At 47.1% G+C, this 11,994-nt stretch overlaps 1 protein-coding gene across 3 annotated transcripts; it reads right to left on the minus strand.

Moving 5' to 3' along the window:
• Nucleotides 1–366: 366 nt before the first annotated feature.
• On the minus strand, nt 367–11,612 carry LOC307232225 (S-adenosylhomocysteine hydrolase-like protein 1; the record flags this gene model as incomplete). Of its 3 annotated transcripts, none has more annotated exons than XM_080003147.1 (16): nt 11,583–11,612; nt 8,072–8,183; nt 7,357–7,494; nt 7,110–7,210; nt 3,763–3,865; nt 3,573–3,667; nt 3,359–3,465; nt 3,118–3,234; nt 2,958–3,021; nt 2,536–2,624; nt 2,379–2,449; nt 2,134–2,228; nt 1,650–1,748; nt 1,469–1,537; nt 1,096–1,174; nt 367–491 (listed from the first exon to the last, which is right to left on the minus strand). In XM_080003147.1, exons 3-16 carry the CDS (start codon nt 7,451–7,453, stop codon nt 367–369), a joined length of 1,311 nt encoding a protein of 436 aa, XP_079859273.1. In that variant the 5' UTR covers nt 7,454–7,494; nt 8,072–8,183; nt 11,583–11,612. The 3 variants fall into 3 exon arrangements, with proteins under 3 accessions (XP_079859273.1, XP_079859274.1, XP_079859272.1); XM_080003148.1 differs by lacking the exon at nt 11,583–11,612 and adding an exon at nt 10,509–10,529; XM_080003146.1 differs by lacking the exon at nt 11,583–11,612 and having other exon boundaries at nt 7,315–7,494; nt 8,072–8,177.
• Between the last annotated feature and the right edge of the window lie 382 nt (nt 11,613–11,994).

Raw genomic sequence — 11,994 nt, forward strand, 5'->3', positions numbered from 1 at the left:
ACAATGCAGCTGACAAAATGAGTAAAAACTTGAAATAAAGGGTAAATAACAGATCAAAAAAATTTTTTTTTACAAATTCTAACTCACTGCTACATAATATGCACGGTCAGAAACTAAACTGTAGGGGGCAGTAGTGTTCTCCATGAAGGGCAGTGAGGGTGTGTTTTTAGTTCCTCAAAGAATTTCACGTCACCGGTGCCTCAGGTGAGGGACTAATATCTGTAAAAAAAAACAACACATTGAGGATAAAAAAAAATATTGATAATACTCTTTGTATGTAAAATAAAACACGCTGCTTCATGACACAGAAGCAGCGTGGTAGACGCGCCTGCAGGGGTCAGGGGTCAGGGGTGTGAGTGGCGGTGCTCACCTGTAGTAGTTGGGTTTGAAGGGCCCGTGCTTGTTGAGTCCCAGGTACTTGGCCTGGTCGTCGGTCAGCTCCGTGAGGTGTGCGTCAAACGTCGGCAGGTGGAGGCTGGCCACGTACTCGTCTGGAGACACCGTGGACGGTGAGCACAGTCAAGCACAATGCAGTTAGAAATCATTATTTCTACTTTTTAATTCAATTACACAATATTTAGCGAAGATAAACAGGTGTGCATCAGGTCTTAAATGTTTGCCACGTCACGCACGGTCACAGATCCGCAGTGTTTTAGGTTACGCTGGAGCAGGTGTTTATCCGGTGAATAGGTAAAGGGGTGCACCCAAGTTTAGTTTGGTTTGACGACTGTGAAACTGATGTCATTCAGGTGGTGTGGCCTTTGAAGTCGCCAGATCTCAATCGAAATCAACACCGATGGGAGATTTTGGACCAACCGGTTAGACGGCGCCGGCCTCCGCCACCGTCATCAAAACATTAAATGAGGAAATATCTTTTGGAAGAATGGAGTTGCAGAGACTTGTAAAATCAATGCCATGGTGCACTGAAGTGGTTCTGTCGGCTCCTGGTCGTCCAACACCCTGTTAAAACACTTGATGCTGGTTTTTCCTTAAATTTTTCACCTCTTTCTTTCAACAAGGCATTATATAATTAACCAGAGATGATATGAAAAGCAGCTGATGGTTATGGGTGTTTAGGATGGGGTATTTTCTTACCCATCTTCTTTGGCAGCAAATAAACGTCCTGCTTGTAGCGTCCTTCAGGGGCGTTGTATAGCTCTATCAGAGCCAATGCCTGAAAAGACAAGATAAGATAAGAAACGAAAATGAAAGATAAGATAAGACAATGAAAGATGGGATGAGATGAGATGAGATGAGAAAAGAAAATATAAGATAAGACTTTATTGTTCTTTATTATTATTATATTATTATATTAAGGCCATTTAGTTGAGGACACTTCAGTCACCACAATTCTGAGTTACTTCTAAACATTTTTTAAAATGTATAAATAATTAATACTGTATCAATAAAAGTGCTGAATGGATATTTGATGTATTTGAATTGCTATGCCCCAAACCTCCATGCATACCTGAGTGGTGGCGGTGATTGAAAGAACGAATGTCGGCACGGTGGAACAGCTCAGATTAAGCAGGCGGCCCTAAGAGAAGGAACATGAAATCATTATTCTACACGCTGGATTGTTATACGCCATTAATCTATGTTCCATGAGGTGTTTAGTATAGTCAAACATGGTTTAATATATACGTCACCTCGGCCAGAAGGACTATTCGGCGTCCGTCAGGCCAGATTATGTGGTCCACCTGAGAGCGCACGTGCTCCCAGGCCAGCTCCGGTGTCCGGAGACTTGCCTGAAGGACGTATGATGGAGGTGTATATTATATATAAATCAACTCCCTCCCACGCATGCACAAACGTACACAAACTGGATCAGATGTTAAATCCCTCGTACTGATCATTCGCCGGCCACACACAGAAGCCCACTCTAGACAAACAACTCGTTCCTACACTGACTGTAAGTCGAGTACCTCAGGCAGTGCCGTCATAAATCTCCATAAACCAGCTCTAAATGGTTTAGCTGGCTACGAGTGGGCCCCCTCCTTCATTGCAACAGGCCCACTACACCTCCAGGAGGCTCACCAGTGGGTTCTGACGTACCGGAACCTCCCCCGGCCGAACGTTGTTCTGTCTAAATGCAGGCCGCGTCGATACGGTACGTACAGACTGTTTTCATACCACGTCTATCTCGGTGTTGGAGTGTCCCATGTTGCACACGATGCAGCCGTTCTTCACTCTGTCCAGGTACTCCCTCCCCACCACGTTTTTATTGCCTGCCGAGGAGCAGAGGAGTAAGATTGCAAAAGCCTGACACGATATTACATTTTGCATGCATCATGTATGCTGTCGTGTAAAGACTAATGGGAGTTATGGCCTTTTCATTATTTACACCTTGGTCAGGTCACGCCTTTTTGAAGGCCTACCTGTGCAGGTGATGATCACATCCACCTGTCTCATGATCTCACTCAGCTTGACCAGTCTGAAGCCGTCCATGCTGGGGAGAAATAACCGAAAGGACACTTTTGTACACTCGTAAGGTGCGTGCTGATAAATGCGTTTTTAAGTATTTATAAGTAATACCAGGCCTGCAGAGCGCAGATGGGGTCGACTTCTGTGATGTAGACAATTGCGCCCAGCGCCTTCAGGGCAGTGCAGCAACCCTTCCCGACCTACACACACAAAACCACGTATTTAAAATACTATTTCAAACAAAATGCACTTATAAATAATTATTTCTAACTGTAATTCAATAAAACAATTTTTAGCAAAGACAAACGAGTGTGCATCAGCTCTTAATGTTTGTCATGCATGTAGTGTCCTATCTCTTATCGTGTTTCATGATTTGTCTATTTATTTTGTGTCTTTATTTATTCTCCTATTTAGGTGTCATTTTACTGAACAGCTCTCTTTGGTTGACATTTGTCAATTTTAATCGGACTTGAATTCAGATAAAAGTTGAAAATTTGAATTTCTCCCACTGGCCATCAACATCTTTTACTGACCTCACCATAACCGCACACCACCACCAGTTTCCCACCAAACATCACGTCCGTTGTTCTCTTCAGCCTATAAAAAAAACATGACCCCACAAAGTCGAATCCGAGTTCTGTATTCCGCTCTGCGACTGTGTGAACATGTTTGTCTCTGCAACGGCAGCCCTACCCGTCCAGTATGGACTCTCTGCAGCAGTAGAGATTGTCAAACTTCTGCTTGGTCACCGAGTCGTTGACGTTCATGGCTGGGACGCACAGTTTTCCTGCCTTTGAGAGCTGGTACAACCTGAAACCCAAATGTGCAGTTTGTTAGTAAGGAAGCATGCTGGACTATAAAGTCATTTTGCAGGTGGTAAATCCTGGGCCACTTTGAACGTTTGACGTTGAAAATGAATTGAATCCCAGCTAACCTATGGACTCCAGTGACACTTTCCTCGACAATCCCTCTGATTTTCTGGAACACGGTGGGGTACTTCTTGTAGATCCAGTGGGTGAGATCCCCGCCATCATCCAGAATCTAACGGCGGCAGTAAGCAATCGCATCAGCTCGTGTTTCTGCCCTAACGACCACCTAACAACCTCAAACAGGATCGAGGATTTTGCACGTTTGCAAACGGCACAGACCATGTTGGGCTGCCAGGCCTCCAGGCTGACGCAGCGGTCGATGCACCACCAAAAGTCGTCCTCAGACTCCCCCTTCCACGCAAACACCGAGATTCCTAAAGCGGAGCGAGGGGTAATAACAAAACTGACAGTCTAGCCAGTGGGTTAGGTCAAGCAACGACGGTAAAAAAACATTCAAAGAGGGCCTCACCCCTCTCTGCCAGTGCGGCAGCCACGGCGTTCTGCGTGGTGTAGATGTTACAGGCGGTCCAGCGGCACTGGGCTCCCAACAGACACAACGTCTCGATCAACACCTAAAACAACATGGAAACGGGGTTTGAAAGAGTTGTGGATTTTCACGACTGCTCTAGATCATAGGTAGGGCATAATTAGGACGTGGTAAAAATAGAAAAAAAACAACTCATTAGCCATTTTGCGTCATTTACCCTTTATATTTAAAAAGGAGAAGAAACATTTAAGACTTATATATTTTGCAGCTCATATATACGTATAAGAGTTGAGGATCGTTTTCACACTTGTATTTGACCTACCCTTTTCTACCTGTACAGGGAGACATTTCTGGCCTCGGCTTTTCCCCCTAGCGCCTAATTTCTGGATACTAACCATGGGTGTGAGTGAGGGTCAGTCTGTCCATCGTATGAGTTTTTGTCTGGAGCTCTCTATGCAGATGCCGAGGTGGCCGCTGAGCTATGGGACGTGGGTGCAGGACAGATCAGTGGTGACTAGCTGGGGTCTCTAACCACCCTGGACCCATGTCTTTACTGGAGGCATATTATAATGTTTTTTAAGACTTGTTATATACTGCTACGGTAATCCTGGTCGTCCTGGAAGGGGGATCTCTTTCACCTCTTCTCAAGGTTTCTTCCGTTTTTTTCATGGCCCCGGGTGGAGCTTAAAGCTATAGGGGATGCCGTTGATTTCAACCGCCCACGTGGCTCTGGGACTATCTGACCCACACTCTTGTTCATCTGATCCCTGCATACAGGCAGAAACTAAAACTTTCTAAACCTGCTGCACGGAGATCTAAGAATCTGAGCGGCAGAGAAGCAGTGGAGGAACTGCATGACTGCCTGGATAACACAGACCAGGCCATTTTTAAGGGACTGCTTCCAACAGCCTGGACGAATACACAGAGGCTGTGACTTCATACATCAGCTTCTGCGAAGACAGCTGTATTCCAGTACGCACCAGGGTAAGTAATAACAATGACAAACGCTGATTTACAGCAAGGCTCCGACAGCTGCGTTTGGAGAAGGAGAGGGCTTTCAAGAGTGGAGACAGGGATAGGTTTAGACTGGCTAAGTACACGTTTGGCAAGGCGATTAAGAAGGCTAAACGACAGTGCTCTGATGCTCTGAGAAGCTGGAACAACAGTTCTCCGCCAACGACTCCTCGTCCGTCTGGAAGGGACTACGGGAGATCAGTCCTGACTTTGACCCACACACGCAGCTCTCCTCCACAGCTATCACACCTCTTCTTTTCACACCTCTTCTATCCAGCCTGGATAGGGAGACTACCCCGATCTAGGGTTGGGCCGGTCTTAACATTTTTTAAAACCGGTTTGATACGAACACCAGACCAGACCGGTATACCGAATTTTACCATTAGGTGTTGCACTTGACTCAGCAGCCGCTTCCAAGTCAGATGTAGTAATGAACCTCTACACTAGCCTGGCATCGCTACACTACTTTACAAATGGGTAATGGTCTGGAATCTCTCTGTTCATTTTCGATTTCCAAGGGCCGTTACCAACAGGTGCAGACCAACATGTCTCTGGACGCATTTGGATAGACCTACAACCAATCAGAGCATTGGATGGACCTCCAACCGATCAGAGCACTGGAGAGACCTACAACCAGTCAGAGCACTGGATAAACCTACAACCAATCGGAGCAAAGAAACATGTGACGTAGTGCGAAGCGAGTGAAACTTGTACTGGCAAACAACTCTTTCTTATCAACAAAAGCTTTTCAGAGAAAATATTCCGTCTTACCCCCGTCTTACCGGGGGTAACAGAGTGTCCTTTGCACACGGTCCATTATGCATGCTACGTAGCGCATCGCACGGATAGGATGGGCTTCTTGGCGGCCACAGGGCCCCGGTGCAGCTGCACCGGTTCCGCCGGCAATAGTTACGCCACCGTACCTGCCCGCTTCAAAACATCTACAATCATCCCTCAATCATACAATCATGTGCTCTCTCCTCTACTCTTCTCCCTGTACTCTACACCAACAGCTGCACCTCCACCCGCCCTTCTGTCAAACTCCTGAAGTTTGCGGACGACACAACCCTCGTTGGAATAATCTCCAATGGGAATGAATCCGCCCACAGAAAGGAAGTTGACCACCGGCTACCCAGTGCAGCCAGAACAACGTGGAGCCGAACACTGAAAACCGTAGAGATGGTAGCAGACTTCAGGCGGTGCCCAGCCCTAACACTGTGGAGTCATTCCGATTCCTTGGGACAATTATCTCACAGGACCTTAGGTAGGCGCAGAACATCACCTCAGGCCCAGCAGAGGATGTTCTTCCTGCAGCAGCTGAAGAAATTCAACGTGCCGCAGAAATTGGTGGTCCAGTTCTACACGACACATTGAGTCCACCCCCAGCGCTGTATCACCTGCTTCGCTCCCTCCACTGCCAAGGATAAAGGCAGACTGCGGCAGATCACTCGGTCGGCCGAGAAGGTCAAGGTCTATGGATGCAACCTGCCGTCTCTCCTGGACCTCTACAACTCCGGGTCCAGGAAGAGGGAAGGTAAGGTCATCGCTGATCCTTCACATCCCGGTCGTCACCTCTTCCAAAGACCTTTATCCGGCAAAAGGTTCCAGTCGATCAAGACCATAACCTCATGCCACCTGAACGGTTTCTTGCCCATGGCAGTGGGGCTCACAAACAAGGCCCCTGCCTCTCGCTGACCCTGGGACTTCCACTGCCCCCCACCCGTCCCCCTGTCACACACACACACACACACACACACACACAATGCACTGATGTTCCTGCACCAACAACTCCTACCACCCGTGTTAAATAAACAAGTGCAAATATACACACACACACACACACACACACACACACACACACACACACATACACACAAATCAAAATCATATGTATTCCAATTATAGTATATGTGCCTCATACCCATTTCCTCCATTGCCTCTAGCCCTCTATTGCTTCATAGCCTTTCACAGCCTACATAGTTTTTAGTTCTTACTAACTTAGTGTGTAAATTTGTTTATTCATGTTTTGTTTAATTCTTTGTTCAATATATTTTTTAATGTTTTACTTATATCGTGTTGCTTTTTGTCCTTTATGCACCAACCCCACCAAGTCACTTTCCTTGTATGTGCAAATATACTTGGCAAAATTAAAGAATTCAGATTCTGATATAAGCTACTATACCCAACAGTGCCTTTTCAGAGGCAAGTTCAGCCAAGTTCACTGCATGATTAGTTAAAAAGATACTGTATTTAGAAGTGTGCATGCACATTAATGAGGCTGCAGTCGTGTGCGTCATGTTATTCATAAAACTTACGGCCGTCTGTGCAGTGATGTGTGTGCAGCACACTACTTTAGCTCCAGTGAGGGGCTTCTCCCCTTCCGCCCTTTTCCTCAGGACCATCAGCGCCGGCATTTCTGTTTTCACACACAGAGTTCATGAGCCACAGACCCGTTGGAATTCGTTTGATCCCCGTGTGCGTTCTCACATATCACGTGCGAACACATTTGTCTCGAAACACCAAAAGTGTGCCGGCATGTAAAGAGCTCTCTTGGTCGCTTACCTTGCTCTGCGATTTCAATCTCCCTGCGTCCGAATTCAGCCTGTTTGATGTTTTTGATGCAGAAATCAGAGTTCCCCCTGGAGTTCTTCTGTACCATGTCTTTGGGCGAAGTCTCATCTTCGGAGCTGTCGCTGTACACTGCAGAGTATTGATCACACGTAACCGGCAATAATATTATTTGGTGCCTATTACTGCGATACTAGAAAAGGGTTATCCAGACCATCAAATTATGTTCATAATTTGAACTATTCATCATGTTTCTTGTTTATCATTCAAAGTCTAGACTGCGGCTCAGGCATCATGATTATCCCCATGTTGTTGGGCCTTTGAAGTACACACAAACTTTGGCAACCATCAGATTTGAGAAATTCTCACAGAAGAGATTAAGACAAAATTAAATAAGTCAATTCTTTGCAGGGCTATTCCTTAATTAAAGTTTGGCTGAGGGTGAAAGCTTTGGTGCTAATCCCAGAGGCCCCGTTCTCATGCTGGTGGGTCAGAGCCAGCTCCGAGCAGTGGGTTACCTTTCAAAGACGTGTGACCGGACTTAGTGAGTGTGTGTGTGTGTGTGTGTGTGTGTGTGTGTGTGTGTGTGTGTGTGTGTGTGTGTCTGTTTGTGTGTGTGTCTGTTTGTATGTGTGTCTGTTTGTGTGTGTGTTTGTACGATTTGTGTGTGTGTGTGCCTGTGTGCATGCCTGTGAGCATGCTTTCATACCAGAGCTGTAGCTGTCCGTAGAGGATTGCGAGATGGAGCGCGAGAAGGAGCGGCGTCCGGTCCTGTTGGAGCGCTTGTTGAAGTCTTGCTTCTGGTCAGTAAACTGTATTTGCTGGGGAGACAAAAAACAGACACGCTAGAGGCACAAACATTTGGCTGGCGTGTTTTCGGACACTCAGCAGACAGGGACAGAATGAAAGCGGCGGCAGGTAGAGTGGTCCGTTGCTAAAGTTGGCATTGTTATGATCTCTATTGCCTTGAAGAGCGATGCGCCTCGACTTTGCCAAATTCAATTCATTCCCCTATTGCCCACATCATGCCCCGCACTCTATAAACAATTTACAATCCGTCCAAGATCCTCCGCAGCTCCAACTCTCCTCTCATTCCCGCCCTCCCGCCCGTCCTCGCTGTTGTCTCACCATCCAGTGTGGCGGCTGGAAGGCTGAGCTGCCGCCAGCGGGATCCCACTTGGCCATGTTCTCTGTCTGACTGCGCTGCCTCTGCCGCCTGGACCCGGGGCTTCGTGTTCTGACTTTCAACAAAATGCAGGCTTCTTGAGCGCTTGCACCCTCCTCCCTCTCAACCCAGACGCACATACACACACGCACAGACACACACACACACACACACATGCACACGTGGGGGGCTTTAGGGCAACGGGGCCGATGCGATCATTGCAGAGTTGATATGGCAGCTCCTAACAGGATTAGCGGGTGTAGCTATAGGTCTGCAATACTTTGAGTCCGCTGTGCCGCATTCTGGACTGGAGGCCTGCTTTATCTGAAATAACAATGCCGACCCACGCGTCAGACGAGCTCTGAATGTGTATATTGCGTTTGTGTTGGCACTCGTAGTTCCTCTCCTTAACCTAAACCGACCCATACAAATAAAGAGGCGCCTCAAATCGCGTGGAAGAAATAATAGTGGAAAGTAGGGATTTATGAAACGCTTCACTTTTGAGGGGGTTTTTTTTTTAGGCGGCGTTCCCTGCGTCACACCCCTCTCTCTGACCCCACCATCCATCACGCTGCGCCCTTCCCCGCGGACATAAGTCATTTTTTTTATCATTACATTTCGGGTCGCTTAAAGTGGTAATGATGAGCCAGGACTAGGCAGAGCACACTCCTGCTTCCATAATGAGGTGTACACGGAGATCGGTACATTTGGAATCAAATCACTTCTCAAACTCGTATGCACTTGCGTACGGCTCCGTGTTGGTCCACTGAGCCATCCGACAGTTACGTCTTCTGCTTTCAACTAACGACGCTGCCTCAAGTCACATTATGGAAGGCGGAGAAGGAAAGAGTTGCAGCCGTAAAGATTAAGTGAGGAATCCTTCATCCGATGCTCCTCCAGATCTGACTCTCCTCTTCCCTATTCTGGGCAATTAAACCTGAAATGTGTCTAATTGTTTGTAACTGGGCCCCTATGGAACCGTTTCCCATGAATCTGTGTTTCTGTGGCTTTTTTTTGGCACGACTCAGCTGCATCAAGTTCAACCGCAAATTAAATCCAATCAAGCGTCTCGTGAAACCTAATCTTCCTCCGTAGAGAATAACTTTAGTCCGCGCTCTGTTCTTGTTTTTTTGTTTTTTTTTTATCAGGGACACCTGCTTCTTTCCTCTGGTTCCTCCTACGCCATTGGTTCTTTTCACACATTTTGTAAAATGTCCTATACAGAGAATTGTTTTTCCCTTTTCAAATATGACGAAGCGGCTCAATTTTTGTAGATGGATTTATTGAATCTATTGATCTCCAGTTATCCACGCCAAGGGGCTGATTGACCCAATGATGGGTTTTTGTGGTTAGTTTTTCTATGACTGATTGAAGAAAAATGTTATCTTTATTGTAAAAATACATTTTGATGAGTTTGAAGCGTTAATGCAAATCCAATGAATCCCGCCGGCGAAACCTTACACCCTAATAAAACGGCCAACACGTCACGGGACGCGAAGGGATCAATTCCAGTATCACACCGGATGGGATAATTTTGCTGCACTGGACACATGCTGCTACTGCTGACCTTGACTTCATAGCAGCCATGTGAGGGCTGCCTAATCTTTAACAGAGACGCAAACCTGTTAATGAGTTAACTTAATGATGACATATGTAACTCTAAAGGGTCTCAGGTGAAAGCTTTTCTCTAAACTTGCTGCTCTGAATGAAAGAAAGTTTTTTCTTGCTTGTTTTTTTCACGCATGGTAGTAGCCTTGGAAGCCATCGCATCTGGAGAATGCGTGTTAAGTGAAGCCTTCGTCACTAAAACACGATGCATTCCGACTTTACTTCGCTCTCCCAAAGCATTTAGCAAATAAAAAGGCCTCAAAATATATTTCACGCACCAGGTTCCAGTAAAACCAATCAATGTTTACCTTTTAAATAAGGACACAGAGCCACATGAGACCTTTCTCACAAAGAAAGCTGAGCAAAGATGTACCTTGATGCAGATGGGCTGCACGGCCTCGTGCGCCCTGAATTTGGTGAAGTTAACTAGGTTGTATCCCTTTTTCATGGTGATGGGAGCGCTGTCGCTACAGCCAGAAGAGAGTAGAGCCGTGGGTTGACGCTGCTCGGTGGCACAGTGTGCACACATCCAGAGTGGGAGGTGTCTAAGCTGCAGGTTGATGCCACGCCTTCAGCCGACAGGTCCAGGTGACAGGTGCGCAAGGGGGCAGACACGGCGCAGATAAATGGGACTCTTTGTGGGGATGGAGGGAAGGGGCCGGCGCTGATATCTGGGTAATTCCAGGTCAGGTATTATCAAGGCCCATTAATGAATATGAATAAGGTCTGTGCTCTCTGTTCTCTCCATCCATCCCGAGGGTAAACATTAAGTCGGCCCCTGCAGGCGCGATGACGTGCGAGACAGAGTGCGCAAGACGTGTGCAAGAGGTATTGAGAGAGCGAAAGAGTGAGAGAGCGTGAAAGAAGAGAGATAAAGAGGGAGCACTCTACAGGGTACTGATGAATAGAAAACACGGGGATCGCATCAATGAGCTGAAGCAGCCAAATGAAGCTTAGTTTGTATTCATTGACAAATGGCAGAACGGGCTCTGTCAAAGTAATCGTGATCTCACAAAAGCTATGTTGCTGCTCTGCTGTGCTGTTATAAAAAAATGGACAATAACATTGGATGAAACAAGTTTGCCCGTTTTCTCCTCGTGGTCTAAGATTACACAATGCACAGTGACAAATGTGTGATTTCACAGTATGTGAAATATGTGCCTGGGCATGCGGGTCAAACACTCATTGCGGGAGATTATTAACAGCATAAGTGAATGCAGATTCACGTCTCCTGAAGGGTGCCAGACAGTTGTTCGAGACAGTTCTCACTCGATTCAGACACATACACTATTCTATAGTAATATGACGAACCGTGTCATTGGCTAGAATATTGTTTCTTTGTCCTTCCAATACCAGTTCAGATGGACTTTGTTTACTCGTCCATCCTCTAATGTGATTTATGTGTGTAAATTGTGTTTATGTGCTTGTGGAGGAAAATAAATCTCACCAAATCAATCTTCTGTGCTTCCGTAACCGGTTCTCCTCCCCCACGGTTGGACTCCTCCACCCCGTGTCCCCTCTCCCCGGTCTGAGGCTGTGGACACGGTGGACACGGTGGACTCTGTGGAGTCCGTCTGCTCTCTGCAGCCTTCAGCATGTCCACCAGCTTCGGGCGGCCGGTCAGAGTCTGCGCCGCGGATCTTGGCGAGGCAGTGGCCGCGGCAGCAGCGGGAGCAGCATCCTCCTCCTCCACCCTCTGCCCTCCGCCCAACACCACCCCATTCTCTGCGTGCGGTTTGGGGAAAATGTCCGGCAGCGCGAAGCCTTCCTGGAGGTGAGAGGCTCCGCCGTGTTGGTTTCTCTCCTCCATGTCTTCACCGGCGGACAGTGACTGCAGTCAGGTTTTGCTCTCTCAGGCG

This window comes from Zeus faber (genome assembly GCF_960531495.2).
Source record: "Zeus faber genome assembly, chromosome: 6".
NCBI lineage: Eukaryota > Metazoa > Chordata > Actinopteri > Zeiformes > Zeidae > Zeus > Zeus faber.